General features: G+C 39.0%; 1 protein-coding gene across 2 annotated transcripts; it reads right to left on the reverse strand.

Moving 5' to 3' along the window:
- Nucleotides 1-1,259: 1,259 nt before the first annotated feature.
- LOC106937453 (sodium-dependent neutral amino acid transporter SLC6A17-like) lies at nucleotides 1,260-20,273 on the reverse strand. 2 transcript variants are annotated; one of them, XM_015018978.1, is made up of 12 exons: nucleotides 19,924-20,262; nucleotides 14,627-15,098; nucleotides 11,991-12,148; nucleotides 9,655-9,781; nucleotides 8,209-8,390; nucleotides 8,012-8,122; nucleotides 7,701-7,942; nucleotides 6,642-6,834; nucleotides 6,370-6,562; nucleotides 5,960-6,119; nucleotides 4,951-5,113; nucleotides 1,260-3,176 (listed from the first exon to the last, which is right to left on the reverse strand). In XM_015018978.1, exons 2-12 carry the CDS (start codon nucleotides 14,907-14,909, stop codon nucleotides 2,760-2,762), a joined length of 2,229 nt encoding a protein of 742 aa, XP_014874464.1. In that variant the 5' UTR covers nucleotides 14,910-15,098; nucleotides 19,924-20,262; the 3' UTR covers nucleotides 1,260-2,759. The 2 variants fall into 2 exon arrangements, with proteins under 2 accessions (XP_014874464.1, XP_014874465.1); XM_015018979.1 differs by lacking the exons at nucleotides 1,260-3,176; nucleotides 4,951-5,113; nucleotides 5,960-6,119; nucleotides 6,370-6,562 and having other exon boundaries at nucleotides 6,647-6,739; nucleotides 19,924-20,273.
- Nucleotides 20,274-20,720: the final 447 nt, after the last annotated feature.

Genomic DNA, 20,720 nt, shown 5'->3' on the forward strand with positions numbered 1-20,720 from the left:
AGAGTTTGCACAGTGTGAGATGTATGTATGTATATGAATTTGGCAGACCGTTTTCTCCAAAGTCACTTAAAAAAAAGAGGAAATAATAATAATGCAGTTAATATCAAAAACTCTGTGCTGTTATCTCTTAGTCTAAGCTCTGCCCCATTACGTCTAATTTAGCTAATTTGCACACTAAATGCATAAATAGTTTTACTTTTCTCAAATTAATTCATCTATGCTTAACTTGAATTTGTTTGACAGCAACAACAAGAATAATCTTGTTAATATAATTGTAAATTCAGGCAGTAGGGAGTTAAGCTTAAAGAACGTTGACAGGAACATTAGCCAACATGTTTCCTCACTCCTACTCCAAAGGCTTCTTCGCTACTGAGATAATTGAGTTAAAATTTAGAAATGACTTAATTTTTTGAGACTATTTGACTGCTTGCGTGGCTGAAACCCTGTGGGCAAGTGGTGAATATCGGTGCCTCACACCTCAACAGCATTAATAACCAGCAGCATTTTCAGAGCTAATAACAACAAGCAACACCAAAAATAACACGGACAAATGCTTAAATACACGGAAGCCTTAAACAAAATGAAAATATATATTACATGTTCTCTTCTCTGTTCATCGTCGCTCAAATATAACAGCAAATATACAGCATAATAAAATAAATAGTCCATTTATAATTTAACACCTGTGCTTTGAATATTGCTATAGAAAAATAAATAAATGTGCAACATGAACTAAGATGTGCTTTATTTTAACAATTAATTTATCAGTGTGTAGAAAAAAATAAAAAGATTTAACATCAGTACAACTGTACCTAAATTTAATTATTCTAAACAGGTTTAGTTTTCTACAAATATACAGAAGACTGCATGTTGGTGCTTGTAATGGCTGTGCAGCTGAACTGTCTAAGGCTTTCTGCAGTGCATACTATTAGCTGACAGGTTAATGTTATTTGGGCTTTAACGTAGCAGGTTCCTCTGTCTTTTGGTCCATTTTTGTCAATATTATTCATTATGATTCGTCATTTTTAGTTTGTGCTTTTATTTTTATGTTCACATTCGGCCTCTGTGCTGTTTGGGACGTACAGGACTTTCCACAAATACTGGCCTGCCTGGAAAACACGAGTATTAAAGCCTTATAATAAACAGCTGTTATGAAGACTTGGCAACCTCTGTAATACTATTTATTTGTACCTGATGTTCCACTAAGGTTGTTCTGCATTTAGTTAATTCCTTTAATTTTAGTTTATTAGTTTTTTCTTGTATTCTGCTCTCTGTATGTTGGTTTAGAGTCATATCATGTGCTTTGTAGATCACTTTGTGCTCTTATTCAGCTTCCTGTGTTTATTTCTGTATTCATTAGTCACATTCCCTCAGTTTATATAACCAGGTTTTACTCTCCGATGCATCACATTCTCCTGATTCGTCACACCTGGTTTTGGCGTCATTCATTAACCCTCCAGGGTGAAAAACCTCTCAGTATCTCTTGATTCCCATCATGTTTTTGCTGCTTTCACAGTTTTTTTTTTTTTGGTTCTCTTGTTTTTAAAATATTTTCTTTAACTCAATAACCATCACTGTGTTGCTGCCACTTTGAGGTTTGCATTTGGGTCCAACTACAAATCTCAACACTTCTGTCATGTCAAATTTATATCGAAATTAAAGTTTTTAGACACTTTGATCAATGCATTTATTGCAAAAAACACTATTTTATTAAAAACAATTATTTTCTAGTGGTAATGTTTTTGCGCACAGTGAATAAGTTTACAGGAACTGAAGAATTATTTTGTCAAAGATTTTTTTTTTAGTAAAATCAAGCTGCTACAATAGAGATTTAAACATTTTGTAGCTTTTCACACATTGTTACCAGGGAAGCCAGGAAGTGGAAAGGAAGATGTTGTTAGTTATAGGAGTACATTTTGAATTGTGCATCTGTGTACCAATAAAACAATTACAATCTGTGATTTACTTGTGCACATAAACTGTAAAAATACATGTGTTTTTGTAGCATCAATCAAACAGATTTGACTTCAGATTAGCAGGAACATCTTGTGCCTTCCACACATATGAAACATACCATACAGGTATGTGTTCCAGTCTCATGAGTATAAAATAAAACCAATAAAATAAACTTTTACTCCAACTAAACACATGTGAGGCTCACATTTTTTGCCTGAATTCAAGTGTTTTGTTTGTTTTCACTCTTTGGTGGAGAATCTAAAACGATTAACTTCTACATAACGTGTGTGTGTGTGTGTGTGTGTGATAGAGAATAACATTGGTGCTTTAATCTCCACATAGTAAAATCTACAGGCTTCTATAACTAACTGTACATCAATATTTACAGACTGAACAAAGATCGCTACATAAAATCCTGAAGGTGATTAACTTTGGGTCTGAATGAAACAGATTTGTACATCTTTACAGCAGCCTTATACAAATATCACACAGAAACACATTCAGAAAACTAAATGTAGTTTTTGTTAGATGTTTTTTGTGTGTGTTCATTTCAGAGTCACTGCATATTGGACTAACAATACCTTGTTTTACCCAGTGTATGGCTTCGATCTGATCACAAAAAGCCAAAAAACAACAACAAACAACTGTGTTTTGAAGCGTGTACTCTATAGAAAAACTAGGCGACCACTTAAATTTTCTGTGTTGTACACACTTCAAAACATTGTTTTGAAGGTTTTGTAATATCAGCAGGGAAAAGGCTGGAAACTAAACTGCATGTTGGATTGGTTTTAGTAAGAGGAAAGTCAAGAGTCTGACTCTGGTGTGAGAGGTGTGAGAGGTGTGGGCGGCGTTGTTGGTGTCGTGGGACTTATCGCAGCGTTTTGGTAGCTCGTGCCGTAGCAGACGTTTGGAGACAGAGAGTTGGGATCCACAGATTTGTTCCCTGCAGGAGTGACGTAGGGTTTGCGGGCCACGCCTGACAATGGCGTGTCGCCGGGCTTGGCCCCGAGGATGAATCTGGCCTCGTCCTGCTCCTCAAGGTTGGAGATGTCTTTCATCATGGTTTTACGGTAGGAGACAGACAGCTTGTTGGAGCCGTCTGACATCAAGTTGAAGTGGCGTGCGATGAAGACGATTGGGAGAGGAAGCATGGCCACTACGATGAGAGCGAAGCACATGGCCAGAGCCCAGGGAGGGTAACTCTGGAAACGTTCCTGAGCCTGTAGGGATGGACATGTACAGCTTAAAGCAAACACAAGAAGAAATATTTACACTTCTAAAGGTGGAACAGATTCACTTAGTGTCAAATTCCTAAAACTTTTCTCAGTTTATTAATTTACAGCCTCTTACTACAACGTATTTTTGGGATAGACTCAAAAAGTAGCACGTAATTGTACAAAAAGGATGCATACTTTTCAAAAATCTTTTACAAATAAACATCTGTAAAGTTATTGGTTACCAAATCATTTCAGTTTGTTTCTGTCACACTGATCTATGATAAAGTTCCTCCAGAGTGCTATAGAAAGCACTCCCAGTGCAGATCCAGCTACGCCCCAATAAAAAAATCAATCCTGCCCATTGATCTGCTCATCCATGTTTATTGTTCTCCTCTATTAACTCTTTCTATTCTTAACATCCATTTCATGAATAATTTCTTACTCTTCCTCCTTCTCAAATGATCATTTTGGCTGGTTTGGCCATACGCAACTCTGCTAGATTCTCATCTCCTTTCAGTTTTCCATCTGGGATTTTTGCCATTAAACTGGAATCAGCAAATAGAAAGCAAAGTTGTAAACAATGCCATTGATTTTCTGCGTAGCTTTAGAATTACAGTCTGCCTGCAGTTTTAGCAACAGCAGCGAAGGAAGTGAACGACTGTTCAGTCTGTTTTGGGGCAGAGACACATTGAATTAACACCAATATAATTGGGTAAAATTTAAAAATTCAACAGAGTCCACGCCTCCAGGAAGCAAATATTTCACAATAGCCAAGAGCACAGACTCTATTTATGAAGAAAAGCATAAAACAAGGGGCTGGTTTTTACCAGGAAATGTCTTGGCAAGTTCTATCAATGACATTCAGTTCCTCATTTGGGGCCTTCCTGAGTCTTCTTCCTGAAGCCACCAGTCAGAAGACTCCAACGAGATTAATTAGCTAGAAGATACTTGGACTTTGTGTTTGTATGAAAGTCTCACCTGCTTCAAACTTTCACAGAACAGCTAAACAACAACAACAACAATTAACAGCTTGAGTAACTTCTCTCACTATTGCTGAGGCACCAAACACCAAACCACAGCAACCAACAAAAAGCATGACTGGAGTCTAATAACACAAGTAGTTTTCTTACTGTTGGTGATCTATGGAGCAAAAACCTTTTGTCAACCATTATCGATGAAGCAGCTTTGGCCTCTTAATAGAGATTTTCTTTGGTTGGAAACAGAAACACATGGTCACAAAGTGGTTGTTGTAGGTCAATGGTCCCCAAAGTCGGTCCTGGAGGTACCAGCATCCTGCATGGTTTAGTTCTCTGCCTGGTTTAGCGCACCTGGATCCAATGATGGCTCGTTAGGAGGCTAAGAAGAACATTGACCTGCTGAAAAGGTTGTTACCACCACCAGGGAGAGAACTAAAACATGCAGGACGCCGGCCCTTGAGGACCAACTTTGGACACCCCTGATGTAGGTGGTGAGGATGGATGCGGTCAGACGCAGGTGAGGTGCAAATATGAGTTTAATGACATCCAAAGATACACAAAGCCAGGAACCAAAAGTGAGCAACACAAACTCTAGAAGGCCACAGTGGTACGATGATAGCACAAGTCTTGACAAGATGGCAAGTGACAAAAGAGCAGGATCGGACCGGGAACAGGGAACACAGGTGAACTTTAATACATGATGGATTAATCAGGGAATGAGAGACAGCTGGGACAACACAGGGGCTAAATTAGCTGAAAGAACTGACAGAAAACCCAAACCACCACACATATGAACTGACCAGGTCTTGGACCCATGCGTTGTATCCAGGTGGGCTGATGGCCATCTCTATGACTGTGGCCGAGATGAGGACGATGAGACAAAGAGGAGAGACGTACTTCCACAGGTAGAAGTAGATTATAGACGGTCGAAAACCCAACATGTCCTCCAGGTCTTGCATGAAGCTGAAAAAAGATGGCAGCAACATTTACACAAGACAAAATAGTAGCAGACACACAAAATGACTTCAAAAACATTATGACCCTTTTTCCACATTCTTCCATATAATAACAAGCGTCTTAAAGTTTTTTTTATATATATTGCAAAGCACTTTGTTGTTGGAAATTTGCTATATAAATAATTTTGACCTTGAACTTAAATCTGCTTGCATTGGAAGTTTTCATAAAATACTGACACAAAGTGGAGCATCATTTTAAAGGTTATTACAAATAAAATCAGAAAAATGTGGCATGTATGTGTACCTGAAAAATATAAATCTTATAAAATAAATTGCTCAAATAAAATAAAAAATAGGCAATGAGAAAATACTACAAAAACAGATTATTGGTGACAGTGACCATCTAGACAAGGATATTTTTACATATTTGCCCTTGTTAAAAAACCTTGTGCACATTCAGACTGGATGGTCAACAGAATTTTTAAAGCTTTACCAAAGATTATAAACTGGATTTAGGTCTGGGCTTTGACTAGGCTCTCCCACTGGCTGTCTGGTCAGGGTTGTTGTCATGTTAGAAGGTAAAAGTCAAAGCCACTAAATGGTTTTCTTTCTGTATTATCCTGTATTTACCTCCATCAAACTGCACTTCAGGGTATCCAAGTAAGGATTCATAAAATTACAGAATTTTATTTCTAAAAAAATAAATAAATTTATGTCATTATTATGCTATACTTTATGATAAAATCCTAAAAGCATACTTTTAACGTTTTGGCTGACACTTAACCTTAAGTCAGTCAGTGCGTATAAATACTTTTGTGAAGCAGTTTCTATAGTAACACACTCGCAGCCTTACCGTTTGGTGCCGTAAATCCAAGCGACAGAGACATTTTCCAGGATCACTACAACAGTGAGGGGCAAACCGGCTGAGTAATCGTCAAACATGGTGACGAAATAATTTCCTGAACGCTGAACAAACAACAGCCCACAGAGGAAGGCCACGATGCAGCAGCCCACTGAAAAAACACACAGACAAGAGGAAACATTAGAGCTATTCTGAGAGGAATATGGAAAAATATCAACACTGTTTTCCAGCCCATTACTGGTTCCAGATCCTATTAATGCTTCGCCATTCAATACACGTGAAGCGTTGATACAAAGCTTAATGCAGGCTATTCCCGGATGTATTTTAATAAATCATAAGTGCTGAGTTCAGAGTTTGTGAGGGAGCCGGGACAGGAAGTTGGTGGGGAGAGCTGGGAGTACCTGTGAAAAGCTCTTTCTGAACTTTGTAGGCGTCAAGGACGGGTGTGGTGATGCCAGTCATGGTGCCAATCATGCTGCCCAAGCCGAGGTTGATTAGCATGAAAAAGAACATTACAGACCAGAAAGGGGATGCTGGGAAATGGGTCATGGCCTCCGTGAAGGCGATGAAGGCCAGACCGGTGCCCTGAACTGCCTACAGAGAGACGACCCAGGCAATGAGATGCGGTTCGTGCTGAAGGTCAGCTGATTGTCGATGTGTCACAAACACTCGCCTTGTTGAGCTCGTCCTCCAGCACGCAGGGCTCCAGACCCAGCTGGGCAAAGCCGTCCTCCTTTACCGTCCTGATGATGCTGTACACGTCAGCGTAGTCTGATGGGGTGAGATGGGAAAAGTTCACGTGAGGAGGAATGAGATCGTGACTCAGGACGTTGGAGTTGAGGTATCCCAGGATCTTTTCTCCATTTCTACAGACATTAAAAAGTAGAACGGTCATATAGCAAACACATAGCTAATGACAGATATGAAGCTCAACAAGAACAAGCCACACCTGGACAGAAAATGGGTTTTCAGCTTGAGCTGTACAAGAAATAAGGTCACAGTGACAAATATTCAGAGTTCTGAATATTTGCTTATTCTGTTCTATTTACAGTTAATAATCTATCAGCTTTAGTTTTTATACCAAACAAGAGTAAATCTATGATGAAGTCTTAGAAAAACTATTCTTGATAGTTTTTCTAAGACTTCATTATATTTGTAAAGCATTTTAAAGACAGGGATAATGGATTTATTTACAAGTAATGGATGAGTGTTACTTTTCTATTCTTATACAATCTTTTCTGAACATTTTTTTCATACTGTGCTACTTGAGCAGCATGGATTGATGTTGAACTGGGGAACATAGAAAAGTTTTGCTAAATTGCTGGCATTTCAATTACGTGCGCTGTTGCTTGTGTATTTTGTTAAAATATACATTGATATATTGCTTGATATGTGCATTGTTGCTTTACTTGGTGTATTTTCATTTATTTGTGTATTATTGAATGGTGTGGTGCAATATGGTCAAAATCAGAAGTACAGTGCAAGTGTATTCTACTCCACTTCGTAAACATTTATTTATCAAAAACATTTTTGTGTTCAATTCAGCGTGAAGCACAATTCTTTTTTTTTAGTTTCTACAAATAAGTAGCCAACCAGGATACTGCAACAGCAGATTGAAAATTAGTTAGCTTAAGCAGCTAAGTAATGTTGGGAAATCAGACCAAAATGTTTTTATGTGATGTAATCCGAACATTGTGTTCATATTGCGGGTTTTTATTTCACTTGGACTTACTCTGCGACACATTTCTCATTCATGATGTTGGCCTTGAAGCCCAGCACGGCGAACACCACCAGCGTGGCCAGAATCGAGGTGAAGAAGTTGATGAAGGAGACGAGCACGGCGTCGAAGTGGCAGTTGTTGTCAATTTTGTTGTAACTGGAGAAAGCTATGACGCCTCCGAAGCCCAAACCCAGAGCAAAGAACACCTGGGTGGCCGCTTCCCTCCAAATCTGCGGCTCCAGCATCTTCTCCAGCTGAGAGACGAGGGGGGATCATTAGGAGCTGCTTGACTGGTGGAGGTAGCATCATGTAATCAGGCTCACCTTTGGAGTAAACATGTGAGCGATCCCATCTACTGATCCTTTGAGCATTAAACCTCTGACCAGGAAGCAGAAGAGCACCACGTAGGGGAAAAGAGAGCTGAAGTACATCACCTGCAGAAGAAAAAAGAAAAATGCAAAAAGGACTTTTAGAAATAGAAAATACTTAAATTCTCTAATGTTTTCTCCATCCCCACTACCTTCCCAGAAGAGGCGATTCCTTTAATGACAGCAAGGCAGACAATTATCCAGGCCACCAGCAGAGATAAGGTCATTTTGATGTTGAGGCCGCCGCTCTCTGCGATGGTGCTGGTCGTGTTCAGAGTTTGCCGGTACCAGAAATATGTAGTGGCTGAGCTTTTGTCACACTCCGGCTCTACAACTGGAAAGAGAGAATAGGAAATTATAAAAGCTATTTGGAAAAGAAGCGGGTGCGGAAATAGAAGACGATTTGTTTCCGATGAAAAGAGCCGAGGAGGGAACGCACAACTGGAAATGTATTGTAGCTGGGAATGTTTGCTCATGTTTCAATTTACGCCTCTCAGAAATACACAAGGTCATCTGTGGCTTAACATGCAGAGCATGAACCGTCAGAGATTGCTTTCATTCCACACACATTTATTTTTTCCTATAATAATAAAATGAATTTGCAGTATTGTCCAAATACATCTGTGCAAAAGCAAGTAAATATGTCCTTTATAGATGAATACACTGTTTCTAAAACAAGAGTCTTGTTAGGTTTTTGAGAAAACCTAGCTAGCTTTTAGATTTAGCTAAAAGCTAGTTTTAGCTTTTAAGCTAACAAGGGGAATGCATCACATAACTATTGTTTGATTTTTGTTCTTCAAAAACAGTGATGTGCACATTGAACTGAGTTTGTTGTGGTTGCAGAACGCACATTTATTTTTCTCCACACTGACTGGATCCAGTGCATATAAATAAAATTCACGTTGACGTTGACGTTGGCGTAGGCGCTACATAGTGGAGTGTGGGTGCAATGTATAAATTTTGCTCAAGGGCTGGATACAAAATTGCACTGAAATGAGACAAATCTAATGCAACATTTAAAAAAAATTGAGAAAACCTAATTATCAGCTTTTGTTGCTAGCTGAAGCTTGCTGAGCAGAATTATCTCACGTTTCCATTTGGAAACTTAAATATGATTAAGTTGGGTGTGGAGTCATTATAATGTGCAACTATATTTCCGTCTTTTAAAAATCTCAATATTTCAACATTTAAAGTTTTGAATATTAGACAATGATTTAACTGCCTTCTCTTCTCCTAATTTCTGACCAACATCTTTCTATACAGCAACCACGTAATAACTGGCTTTACAGAGGTCACTCTCTTAGTGCCATTTGGTTTACTTTGGTAATAAAATTTCAAAGGCAGTTATTATCCTTGTCAGAATTTCCTCTCCAGCCCAGACATGACAATTTGATCATAAAATTCCTATTTTGTGCTAAATATTGGAAGTCGTGTGATCTTGTTAACGGCACTGTTTTTGCTTCTTTGGTTTTTGCTCTGCTTCTGCTGTGTTGACCTTCAAAACCCTTTTATATCAGTGAAATATATATATACACACATATATATATATATGTGTGTGTGTGTGTGTGTGTTTTAATGTGAGATTTGATGTCACTCACTGGCTATTGTCCCATTCTTTCTAATCGGACAGTCGCTCCACGGCAGAGGGAACTGGAAGGACTGGAAAAAGTAGAAGATGCTCCAACCAATGATGACGTTGTAGTAGAGACCCACAAAACCACAAACCTGACAGATAGATAGATAGATAGATAGATAGATATTCAACATTTTAATGCAGAATAACATCTGTGCAATGCAAGAACAGAATTCAGATGAGGCAGGAGGATGTTCTGTAAATGTCCCAAGTTGCTGCCAGTCTTCTTTACAGTCTTTCCAGCAAGGACATTCAGACTCTAAATAAGGTTGGGGAAAGCATGAATAATTAAAGTCTTCTCTTTTCAGCAGTGATCTTCTCTGAGGTATTTATAGCCACAACTTCCCTGCCAGTTATGCTTCTCTGAATAAAGGCTGCCTTGCATTCTCAAACACATGAGTGACGTCCACAAACCACAGAGGGAGCACACATACGTACAAACACATGCAGGTATGTTAACTGTCTCTGGCAGCTGTGCACACTGTTGGTTTTCTGTCAGTCAGTTTCATATTTTAATCGTCTGGACTGGTTTCACTTAACGTGTGTAATTTGTCAAAAATTAATCAGTTGAGTTTACCGCCTTCCTCATAAGTTAACAGCAAAATTTTGTAGAGAGCATACAGCTGTAAAACTGGTTGACCAAATGTGCTGGAGCTCCAACTGGGTTGCTAGGTAACGTGGCAGGGCTCTGCCAAGGTTGCTAGGTAACATGGCAGGGCTCTGCTAGGTTGCTAGGTAACGGCGCAGTGCCCCTTGACTTAACAATAGAGAGGTTTCTGAAATGGCTCATTTTCCAGACATCAAAAAACATTAACTTATTTCCAAAGCAGCCAGGTGTTTGTTAATCGTTTAGGTTGTTTTTAGAAGTAGCTGAAACTGAAATGGAAGTATAAAAACATGCAAAATGTGAATTTTTTTGTATAAAAAAGTCCCCTTTAAGAACCACCTACACTTTGTTTTTATACATAAATAATATAAAAATACAATCCATTGTTATAAATGACCTTTAGAAACCGCTGAAATGGTAAATAGAGAAATGTTCTCTTATTAGCTGCACATTATCTTAATGTTTCTAATATTTAGCATGCTAACTAAGACTCATTATGTCAGAGATGTAGCTCTTAAATGTCATTTTCCAAAATTTTGAGCATGATCTCTCCATGTTCTGGGTAACTGATGACTTTAAATGTTCTTTATGTGTGAGTGTGTGTCTGATTGTTTGCTCTGTGTGTCTCTGCGTTGTGATGGACAGTCATCCTGTTTGCTCGTACGTCCAGTCGAGAAGAGCTGAGACAATATTTCATCTTCCTAATCTCTCACAATTTTGAGTTTTTGCCTTTTTTTTATTGCCTTATAATCCTTCCAGGACTGATGGTGCAGCTGTTTGCTCCAGATAAGCAAACAACTGAGACTCCAGCTTTAACTCAGCTGCTCACGCATGCTGATGATCTGTGATTAAAGCATTTTGTTTGCAGTGTGATGACCCCTGCAGGTCTTTTTGTTCTCGGGTTGGGATTTCTCCTTTGTTCTGCAGCACTGGTTACTGTGATAGAGAACACCTGGGGAGCTGGTGAGTCCCTCGGCAATTTAAAGCAGACAAAATTCATAATATCTGACTTAAGTGAAGGCACATATGTTACAATTGAAAGCATATATCTGCATACTCCAAATAAAAAGACATAGGCATATTTTTTCTCACTAACTGAAGTTAAATCAGACCAAACTTTTCTTGTTTTATGTCAGTTTGAATTACCAATACTTATAGAGAGAGCATGTTTTGTACGCTCTCCAATTAAGCACACTGCATGCCACTGATTGGACTGATCTTCACACCACACTACAAGCTTTGACCTTTAACTTTTATTTGAAAAATTAAAGATTTTTTTCCCTTCTTGAGGCTTTGAAGTGGTTCATAGTGGCAGCTCCAAGCTCTTACCTTCCCCTTGAACTAAGAAAAGCAGTGAAGGAATGTTTTCCACCAAATGGTCTTTATTTTATTTATTTGAAAACTAAATAATCGGTTATGGTTTTCTTCAATAATTTCATGTCTGGTTGCATAAAGCCTTCTGTCTTTTATACCTTGGCTGTAAGTATAATAATGCTTACTGATGCAGAAAAGGGACATGCTCATAAATCACACAGAGCTTTGTCTTGTTATACTTTCACAGCTGCACATTCAGCATTTTGTTCCTCTTCAGGATTTAAGAGCTGATATGAAAACATGAACTCCCAAATCCTTATCATACGTGCATCTGAATTATTCACTGTTAAGGAGGGGGAAAAAAAACAAAACATGGGTACCATCAGACTTGACATCCCAATCCCACCGAGACGCGGACAGACGTAGTTCCAGACTCCGATGCTCCCACGTCTGATCTTCTGACCCACAGCCAGCTCCAGGAAGAAGAGCGGGATGCCGATGATGATGAGGAGGATGAAATAAGGGACCAGATATGCACCTGAAAGACAGAAAAATGGGTTTTAAAAAATATTTATTCATTAAATTTCCCTGTTTGCTTCCTTGAACAGGTTAAGATAGATCCTAACCCGTTTTGTGACAAATAAAACATGTTTGTCACATTTCTTGTAAAAAATCATTTAGCCTGGTCAGTTCTGCCTATTTTGAGCTCAGAATAAGATGTTTTAAGGCCTCCTGTCACTTTAAATCCTATTAAGTTGCTGCCCATGCTCCCCAACCCACAGCTGCAAACAAACACGCAAGTATATAAATGTACATATTTGAAAAACAGAAGTAGGAGCTCCTGCGCAACCAACAAGAATTCAACAATTGACTTCTAGATGGTAAGTCAATAACAAAACACTTGTCTTTTCCAGCAGCCATTATACAGTGCATACAGCAGTAAATTCAGCTGACCAAATGGACTGGAGCTCTGCTTGGGTTGCTAGGTGATAGGTTGGGCTCGCCTGAGGTTGCTAGGTAACAGCTCAGTGCCTGCTGAATTTGATGGAGGTTTTTGAAAGGCCAAATTTTTTAGACATCAAAAAGCTTTAACTTATTGCCATGAAACAGCTGAGTAATTTTTGTTAGTGCCCAGGTTGTGTTTAGAAGCAGCTGAGGCCCAAATAGAAGCATAAAAATGTGCAAAATGTGAAATTTACATAATAGGTCCTCTTCTGAATCTAAATGAATACATTTCCTCATCCTGAATTTAAAACAGAGTCACCCCCAAACCTCCCCACAGATGTTTTGCACAACACAAGAAGTCAAACATGAAGATAATTAAGAAACAAAATGATGGACAATGAGAGGGGGGGAAAAGCACGATGGGAGCCCACACAGCAATAACTCTAAGATAACTCCGTCTGTAATTTGTTGGTAATTGGCTGACAGACAGTAAATTACACGTGAAAAATGGCAGCCAGCCAAGACTCCCAACCAGAGCGCTTTGAGGAAATAAATTGAGCCTACAGGCAATAAACTGTTTGCTTTGGTAGTAAATCAGGCAGAAGCAGCAGAGCTGAAAACAGTCGGGACAATTACAGCATCATCCCGTCGGTCCGTCACAACAAGATGTCGCTCCTGATAGTGAAAATACTCAGTTCATGCCTCCGGTTGCATGCATGCATCGCAGACAAAGTAAACCCGATAAAGTTACAGCGACACGTTTCCTCCAGCTCCTGTTTGCAGGAGGATTGGTTCAGCCCAGCCGGGCCGGGCCGGCCCGCCTACCAGCTGTAGTAATCAATAGTGCGGCTATATTTAGACCTTTTCAGCACAATGCAGCTGCTCTCTTGGCATGTTCTGCTCTGAATGAGAGCGATGAGCCGCTTTTGATGGCTGAGCTCTGAGGTGAACTGCTGAATGACTTTCTTCAGCTTCACAGAGGAGCCAAGAAGCTAAGTAGCATAAATCTGCAAATTATCTACATTTTAACATGAATATTGTGTCAAAATATGACTTCCTTATGGATTGTTACAAGCAGTCAACGTAGTTTTCCTAAAGAATTGAAGTCTCAAACTCAAACTCCAATCCAAAGATAGTTATTTTATCAGATAGATTTGGAGGAACAGAACAAGAAAACTTAAATCAACATCACATCTTCCACACATGAAGAGCTGCACCGCTCACTCGCCTGTTTTGATTTGTTTCTCTGCACGTCTGCAGACCAACGTCTTCAGGCATTGCTGAAGTTTGAAATGTGCTCTCATGTTGGCAATTAGAGGTTTATGCTCTGATGCCTCTTTGTAATTGTCATTTGCTGCTGTTTGATCACAGCAATTGCATTACAGCTGCTCTGGATTGAATATCACGACACATGTGACTTATACACAGAGCATCTGGAAAGTATTCACAGCACTTCACTTTTTCCACATTTTGCTGTGCATTTATGTTAAATATTCAATAAAATGCTCCTAATTGTCTTTAGTTTTGTTTGTGCGTGGTTGGTAGTTAGCTTATGAATTAAAATTGGTGTCTAAACATGACTTTCTAGATAAGAGTCAGATAATTACCAAAATGTTTATAACAGGTTAAAAAGGTTTTATTTCACATTAAAAAACTGGGTTAGATGGACGACCTTGGCCACTTTAACAATGGCATATTTTTTTATTTATAAGGACATATTAGAACTTCTTCCTTCGTATTTGTTTGCGAATATGAAACAAATACAATTTCTGTGACTAAAATCTGAACTGAACTTGGAAAGAAACGTTTTCGGTTTCCTGCTCCATTTTCTTGCAGAAAATCACGGACCTAAAGCAGCTGCTGTCACTAAATGTCTCAAGGTTTCGTTTACTGATTTTGAGAAGAAATCATCTGTCTGTAAATGTTTCACACAACGAATCTCTGAGTTAATTTATGAATCACAGTGTTACCGTTTAATCCTGGTCAAATAAAGGTTAAGAAAGAAACGTAAAATCCTCCTTCCTCTGTGCTTCTTGTGATTCATTGTGTCAAACATCTTCACCCTGCTCACCTCCTCCGTTCTTCTGGCAGAGGTACGGGAATCGCCAGACGTTTCCGAGCCCCACGGAGAAGCCCACCTGGGCCAGGATGTACTGCAGCTTGCTGTTCCACGCCGGCCGGCCGTCGCTCTCGGGAACTTCTATCTGAGGGATCTTCTTCCCTGCGGCCGCTCCCACATTCAGGGAGCTGCTCTTGTAGTCGAGAGGCTCCTCATGGGCGAGCAGGTCGGCCACCGACTCCGTGACGTGCTCATGGCTCTGCTCGCGCTGCACCACCTTGCTGGTCTTAGGCATCAGGGAGGCTGGGGGGTCCGGGAAGGGGAGCGGGTACGCACAGAGAGAGAAAGAAGAAAAAGAAAAGAGGACAGAGAGGTAGCGACTGAGAGGAGGAGAGAGATTACTGACAGGAGAGGAGCGGGGAGAAGAGATGAATGGATGAAGCTATGAGGAAGAGCCTGAAGGGTCCAGTACTTGGTTCCAGTTCTGCGTTTGGAGAATCAAAAACACAAAATGGGTGACAAAGTTAAGAGCAAACATAGTGGACAGATGTACAAATTCACCAAAAAAAACACAAACTTTTATGCTTCTTCTACCTTAGTGTGGTCTTTATGACTTCAATTAGCTGCTACACTGTGAAACATTTGAGCCACATTTAGTTTGTCGACCGTCTTCTGCTCTTTAAGTCAAATAAATTTATCTAGTTTTAGATTTTGAACCTAAATGTTTGAGTTTGTGAAATTTAAACCTACAGGTTTTAGGTTGGCAATTAAAAAAATTAAAAAGGAAAAAGACAGGAGTAGGAACTGTTTCCCAGAATGCTTAGCGTCTTGTTTTTGAATCCTGAGATGGAAACGAGTTACATTGATCTGATTATGGTGCTTTATTAAGGCAGATGCTTATTTTAATGCAATTCTCAGATATTTTGCTCATGTAGTTTGAAATAAGAATTTAAATCATTCTAAAGTAAAATAAGTAGTTATTTTAACTTCATATTGTGAGTGAAAATAATAGAGGTTATATATTATTTGGTTTAAATTGCAGCATTCAGTTAAAACTCACAATTCAAAGATTAATGAACAAAGTTTAGACAACTTGTCTCTCGTTTTTAGATCAGCTTCATGAACTTCAATTTCTGAGTTAAAGCAAAATCAAATTTCTTGTTGACTGAATTTGCATTTTCAAGGCAGCAGATGGACTTTCATTTTCAAGTTAAATCACCTCCAAATGTTTTACAGTGCACTGGTTGTGCTAATGGTTCTCTGGAGTCATGAACTCGGTTCAGGGTAATTCTTCCTCTTATGTAACAGTTTTGCTCCCAAAGTTTCCAATCCTGAAAATTGTTCTGTTTAATTTCCCTGCTTTGAAAAGCTTAGCTCCAGCGATGCTTTTTTCGCTCTGCAAATCCTCTAATCCTCTAAAGCATCGCAGTAACATGCATCCCGGCCCCTTTTTTCAGGGAACGTCATGCAAAAGTAGTGGAGGAGGTAAACACGATGCGTTGGATGCAGAACCCTGTGCTTTCCTGATCCTCATCACGTGCTCCTCTGCTGGTAAATCACCAGCTTCTCTGTTTAAAAAAGAAACATCTGGAGCAAAACTGTAAACGTTGTACGATGTTTCATCAAAAGAAAAGAATGAAGGTAAAAATCTGCCATGATTAAGATTTAATTCTGCCATGAATTTTTCACTGCTCAAAGCTTTTACAACAACAGAACTCAATGTGAATCCCACATCCTGCTTCCCAAAACAAAAAATAAAATCAGAAATTAAAATATGATTCTGTAACAGAATCACCCACTTCCCCCTGAAATCAATTTCATTTTTACCTTCACTTTGTATTTCATTGCTGTTTGCTCCTCTACGTTTCTTTGAGTTTGTATTTTTATCATTTTTGTTCACTTTTATTTTTTTAGCATAGTCACAAATCTATTGAGCCATATATTCTCCATTTTGGCAGGTTTGGTCTTCCATAGCTTTAAGAGGCAGTCCTGAAATGCCCCACAAACCCTCTGAGCAGGAAGTCACATATTTGCAATGTGTTGTTCTTTATAAAAACAGATTTCCTTTTTCCCCATGTGAAGATGAGCTGCTGATGCAATAATCCACAAGTCGTGGTAATCCTGGGCGCATTAACCGGAGCCCCTCCTCCCCTGCGCTGCTTTACGACTTGTCATTCATTCCCACTCTACAGTACACAAGACACGTAATGTGAGCTGCATCATCCTTTCAGCTCCAGGAACACATCAGCTCACAGAACCAATAATCCTGCTGGAAAATGAAACAAATCGACCCAGAATGTAAATGAACTCGAAGCCTCAGAGAGGCCGAGAGAGGAGTTCCTCCTTATTCCTCCTTATTCCTCCTTCGCCGTTTCTTAGCTTGTCCTTGAAACATGCAGACTTTTTTTTTAATGCTTTTTCGTGTACAAATCCAAAGTTTCCATAAGTTAGACCAAAGAGGAAGAGAAACTTCTCATGCTTTGATCTAAACGTCTCCCACAGTCACATTATTTTTGCAGCCCTTATTTTATTTTATTATATTTTATTTTATTTTTTCAAAGATTACACTTGCATTTAACTCCGTCTATTTTCAAATAAACTCTAACCAGCTTCTCCACCCACATCATTATGCTGCCACTACCATGTTCCTGCATTGGGTTGGTGTTAGGGCTGAAATGATTCATCAGATTCATCGGGATGAATCGATTATTGAAATAATCGCCAACTAATTTAGTAATTGATTAATCGTTAACTAAAGTATGCGAAAGGCTAAATAAACAAAACACATTCAGAGGGATAATTCAACCAAAACTGTATATATAAAAAAAAATTAAATTCAAAATAAACACCTTCGACTGTTAAAATGCTTTATCCAAAACTCCTGAAGTGCCATAATTGTTGTGCCACCTAGCTCAAATTAACTAAATTAATCCTATGTTGTTGAATTTTAGTCAATAAAATGTGAACATTTAAAAAAAATATTTATTGAAAATATAACTAAAATATTTATAATTTCTATTTATTTTGTGCATTTTTAATGTACTTCTAATATTGTATAAAAAAGATTAAGTGGTTAAATGAAGAATAGGTAGAATGTACCAATTTTTAAAACCTACTTGATCATCAGAATAATCGATATGATAATTGATTAGCTGGCGCGTTCAGCAGCATGTGCAGAGTAAACTTTATTTTTCCTGCTCTGTAGAGTGAATAGTTGTCAGCAGGTTCAACCTGGGCTGTGGGTTTATTTCAAGAGTCTGTTCCACTTTTTCCGTGTTTAAATGATGGATTTATGTATTTGGATTATTTGTGGTTCTTGTTTTCTGTCACATAATGACTTTCCTCTTAGTTCTTTTATTCTTTTGTTCGGTTCCTTGCGCATTGTTTTAGTTTTGTGCCCTATTTGATCCCTCTAACTTGATTTTTTAACTAATTAGTCACTGTCCTTCAGCTCCCCTAGTTCCCCTCTATGTCTCACTTGATTAGCATCATGTAGTTCAATTAAAAGATACTTTATTAATCCCAGAAGGAAATGAAATGTAGCTCATGTTATTCAAATTATTGAAAGAGTTGATAGCTGTGGAGAAGAGGATCTTTGTTGTTTCTTGCCATTTTAGTTTATTCTGTCCTTCTGTATTCTGTTATATTAGCTTCATTATTTTCTTTCACTTGTCGTTTCTCTGAGCCTAATATTTGTTTGTTTCTCTCCTCTCAGCCTGTCAGTCTGCTCCTCTTCCCAGCTGTTTTCCATTTCCTGATTTCCCTCTTATCTTAAATGACAATCAAATCTCCTCAATTGGAGTTTATGAATCTTTCTGCTGGTGATTTTGTCTCTTTTTAAAAATGAAAGTGTTTATTCCTCATCACTAAACACGACAGTTATTTCTCCATCAGGACAACAACAGCTTCAGTCACCAGACCTGGAGAGAAATCTTCATCTCCAAATTAAATTTTGCTATCACATATCAATAACATCCAGTAGGACGAGTGATAATTGGCAGCTTTCAGACAGGATCACGAAACCTGATCTGTTGTTTTGACAAAAAAGTGCAGACAACCAAAGGAGGTTTCTTTTTAACTTATTTTATAGGGATTAAGAGCATGACGATTTTAATTCTTTGAGTTTTCTGCTCCTTATCAAATACAGAAAAAATAAAGTAAAATAAAAAATGTGTTTTTTTTCCCCAATCAGGTGTTTTATTACAGCATGTACACAGATCAGATTTGGGAATCTGATCTGTGTATCAGGGCTGCACCAAGCTTGACAGAGGCCGATAAAATAACTTCATTTGGAAACACGAAACTTTATTGGAAATTATGGGAATTTTAGGGAACTGATTGGGAATTAACTGGAAAACATTAGATATAAATATTTTATCTTGTCATGGCCAGACAACAATCCCAAAAACAATTAATATTCACAAGATTTATCCAGTAGTTTAGTCAAAACAAACTGCAGCAATTAGATTTAAATATGTGGCCTCAGTTTTGCAGGTTTGCGTGGTGATGAACACGGTGCATGTAGGAGGCGTGGCCTCAAAACCCCTGCAGTGAGCAGAGTGCTGGGTGAATGTGACTGACCGTGTTCTGGCATTAAATCTGGTTTCATTTTAGTCAATATTATACAAAATAAATTTCACTTAGCCATATTTAAGATCCCCTGGCTTGTACAGCCAAATTTGAATGTTTATTGTCCATTATCATTCTGTGTTTATTCCTGTTTAATTTATGCCAACTCCCATAAATTCTTGTTCATTCCCAAGGAAAACTTCCAAATTTGAAAAGTGCAAATCTCCTCTGTGAGTATTTCTCAGTCTCTGAACTAGTTTACGTTAATCATCGACTCACTTTACGATGATAAAGTCTGCCTCACCAGAGGCTTTGGAACGTGCAGAATAAAGACATTTATCCTGAATCTGGATCACAGCGAAGCTACTTCAAATCAGAGCCGAGCAGACTCCTGAACGACCTTAAAAGCGTCACACCGGAGCCCCGCTGAGCAAGCAGAGCAGCTGGCACATGTGCTGCTGCTGCTGCTGCTGCTGGTGATGATATGTTTGCTCCTCATGAAGGATGCATCGACTTCCAAACACATCCAAGGTCAAGCACGATTGTTTCCTGACCTCCGCCTACAACAAGCACCGCGTTTTACTCCTCAAGACGCTCAAGTTGAGACAACTTAGTAAGATTTAAACATCAAAGTTTCTCTGCCATTTTAATGCAGGATGCACAAGAATTTCCCAACTGCGCCGAGAAGGCACCTCAACTTCTGCAGTGAACCGGTCATGTGTAAAATTATCCCTGCTTACCGTATGGGTATTTTTTGCAGCGATGTCCTCCGATTAAAATGAACGCGGTTGTCGGATGATATACGGAGAGACAAATGAGCATATCCACGGAGCAGATTGGGTGAGTGTTTGGTCCAGACTGAGCGGGTACGGACGGAGCATCACATGCTGAGCATCTGAACATCTGACAGGGCAGGGAGGAGAGTCCGGAGCGCACCGTGACGCACGAAGACCGCTCATTATCCGCGCTGACGGACCGACACCTGCCGCTCCCTCCCGCACTGGTTATCTGGACTCCAGCTCATCCATCCGAAGGGGCGAAACTACGAGGGTAAAAAAAGAAAGTGAGCGTTGTCTTGTTGGATTATTCGGATTGGTTGGAAGCTGAGGAATTTGACAGAAACTTTCACCTGTGTTGGAAAATAATCAATCCTGGTAAACTTAGTAAAGAGCTCTTTACTGTCTTCTGATTGTAGAAATTTAAAATAAATAAACCGTTTTTTTTTTTTTACTCATACAGTGGTAGAATAAATTCGGGTTATGTGTTTCAACAGAATTTTGGCCCAATTTAACCCAACCTTTGGTTTGGATAGGCCTGTGGGCTCCACAAAACATGTTCAACACATTATGCACAATTATATCTTGGTAAATCAGCAACAAAACACTTGTCTTTTCCAGCAGCCATTGTGCATGCAGCGGTAAAAACAGCGACACATTCGTGCTGGTGCTTCCAGTTGCTATGTGACGGGCTGGTCTTGGCTGGGGTTGCTAGGTAAATGGGTGGCTTAACAAATGGGATGATTTTGAAACAACTCGAT

This window comes from Poecilia latipinna, unplaced genomic scaffold (assembly GCF_001443285.1).
Source record: "Poecilia latipinna isolate Pla-1442-1.1 unplaced genomic scaffold, P_latipinna-1.0 Scaffold2353, whole genome shotgun sequence".
Lineage (NCBI taxonomy): Eukaryota > Metazoa > Chordata > Actinopteri > Cyprinodontiformes > Poeciliidae > Poecilia > Poecilia latipinna.

What these genes read in the sequence shown, in the direction of transcription:
- LOC106937453 (XM_015018978.1), bottom strand. Translation starts at nt 14,909, where the DNA reads ATGCCTAAGACCAGCAAGGTGGTGCAGCGCGAGCAGAGCCATGAGCAC. An exon ending in TTGGGATGTCAAGTCTGATG is followed by an intron (nt 9,782 to 11,990) that starts GTACCCATGTTT and finishes TCTATCTGTCAG; the next exon opens with GTTTGTGGTTTTGTGGGTCT. An exon ending in ACGCATGGGTCCAAGACCTG is followed by an intron (nt 3,177 to 4,950) that starts GTCAGTTCATAT and finishes CCATCCCTACAG; the next exon opens with GCTCAGGAACGTTTCCAGAG.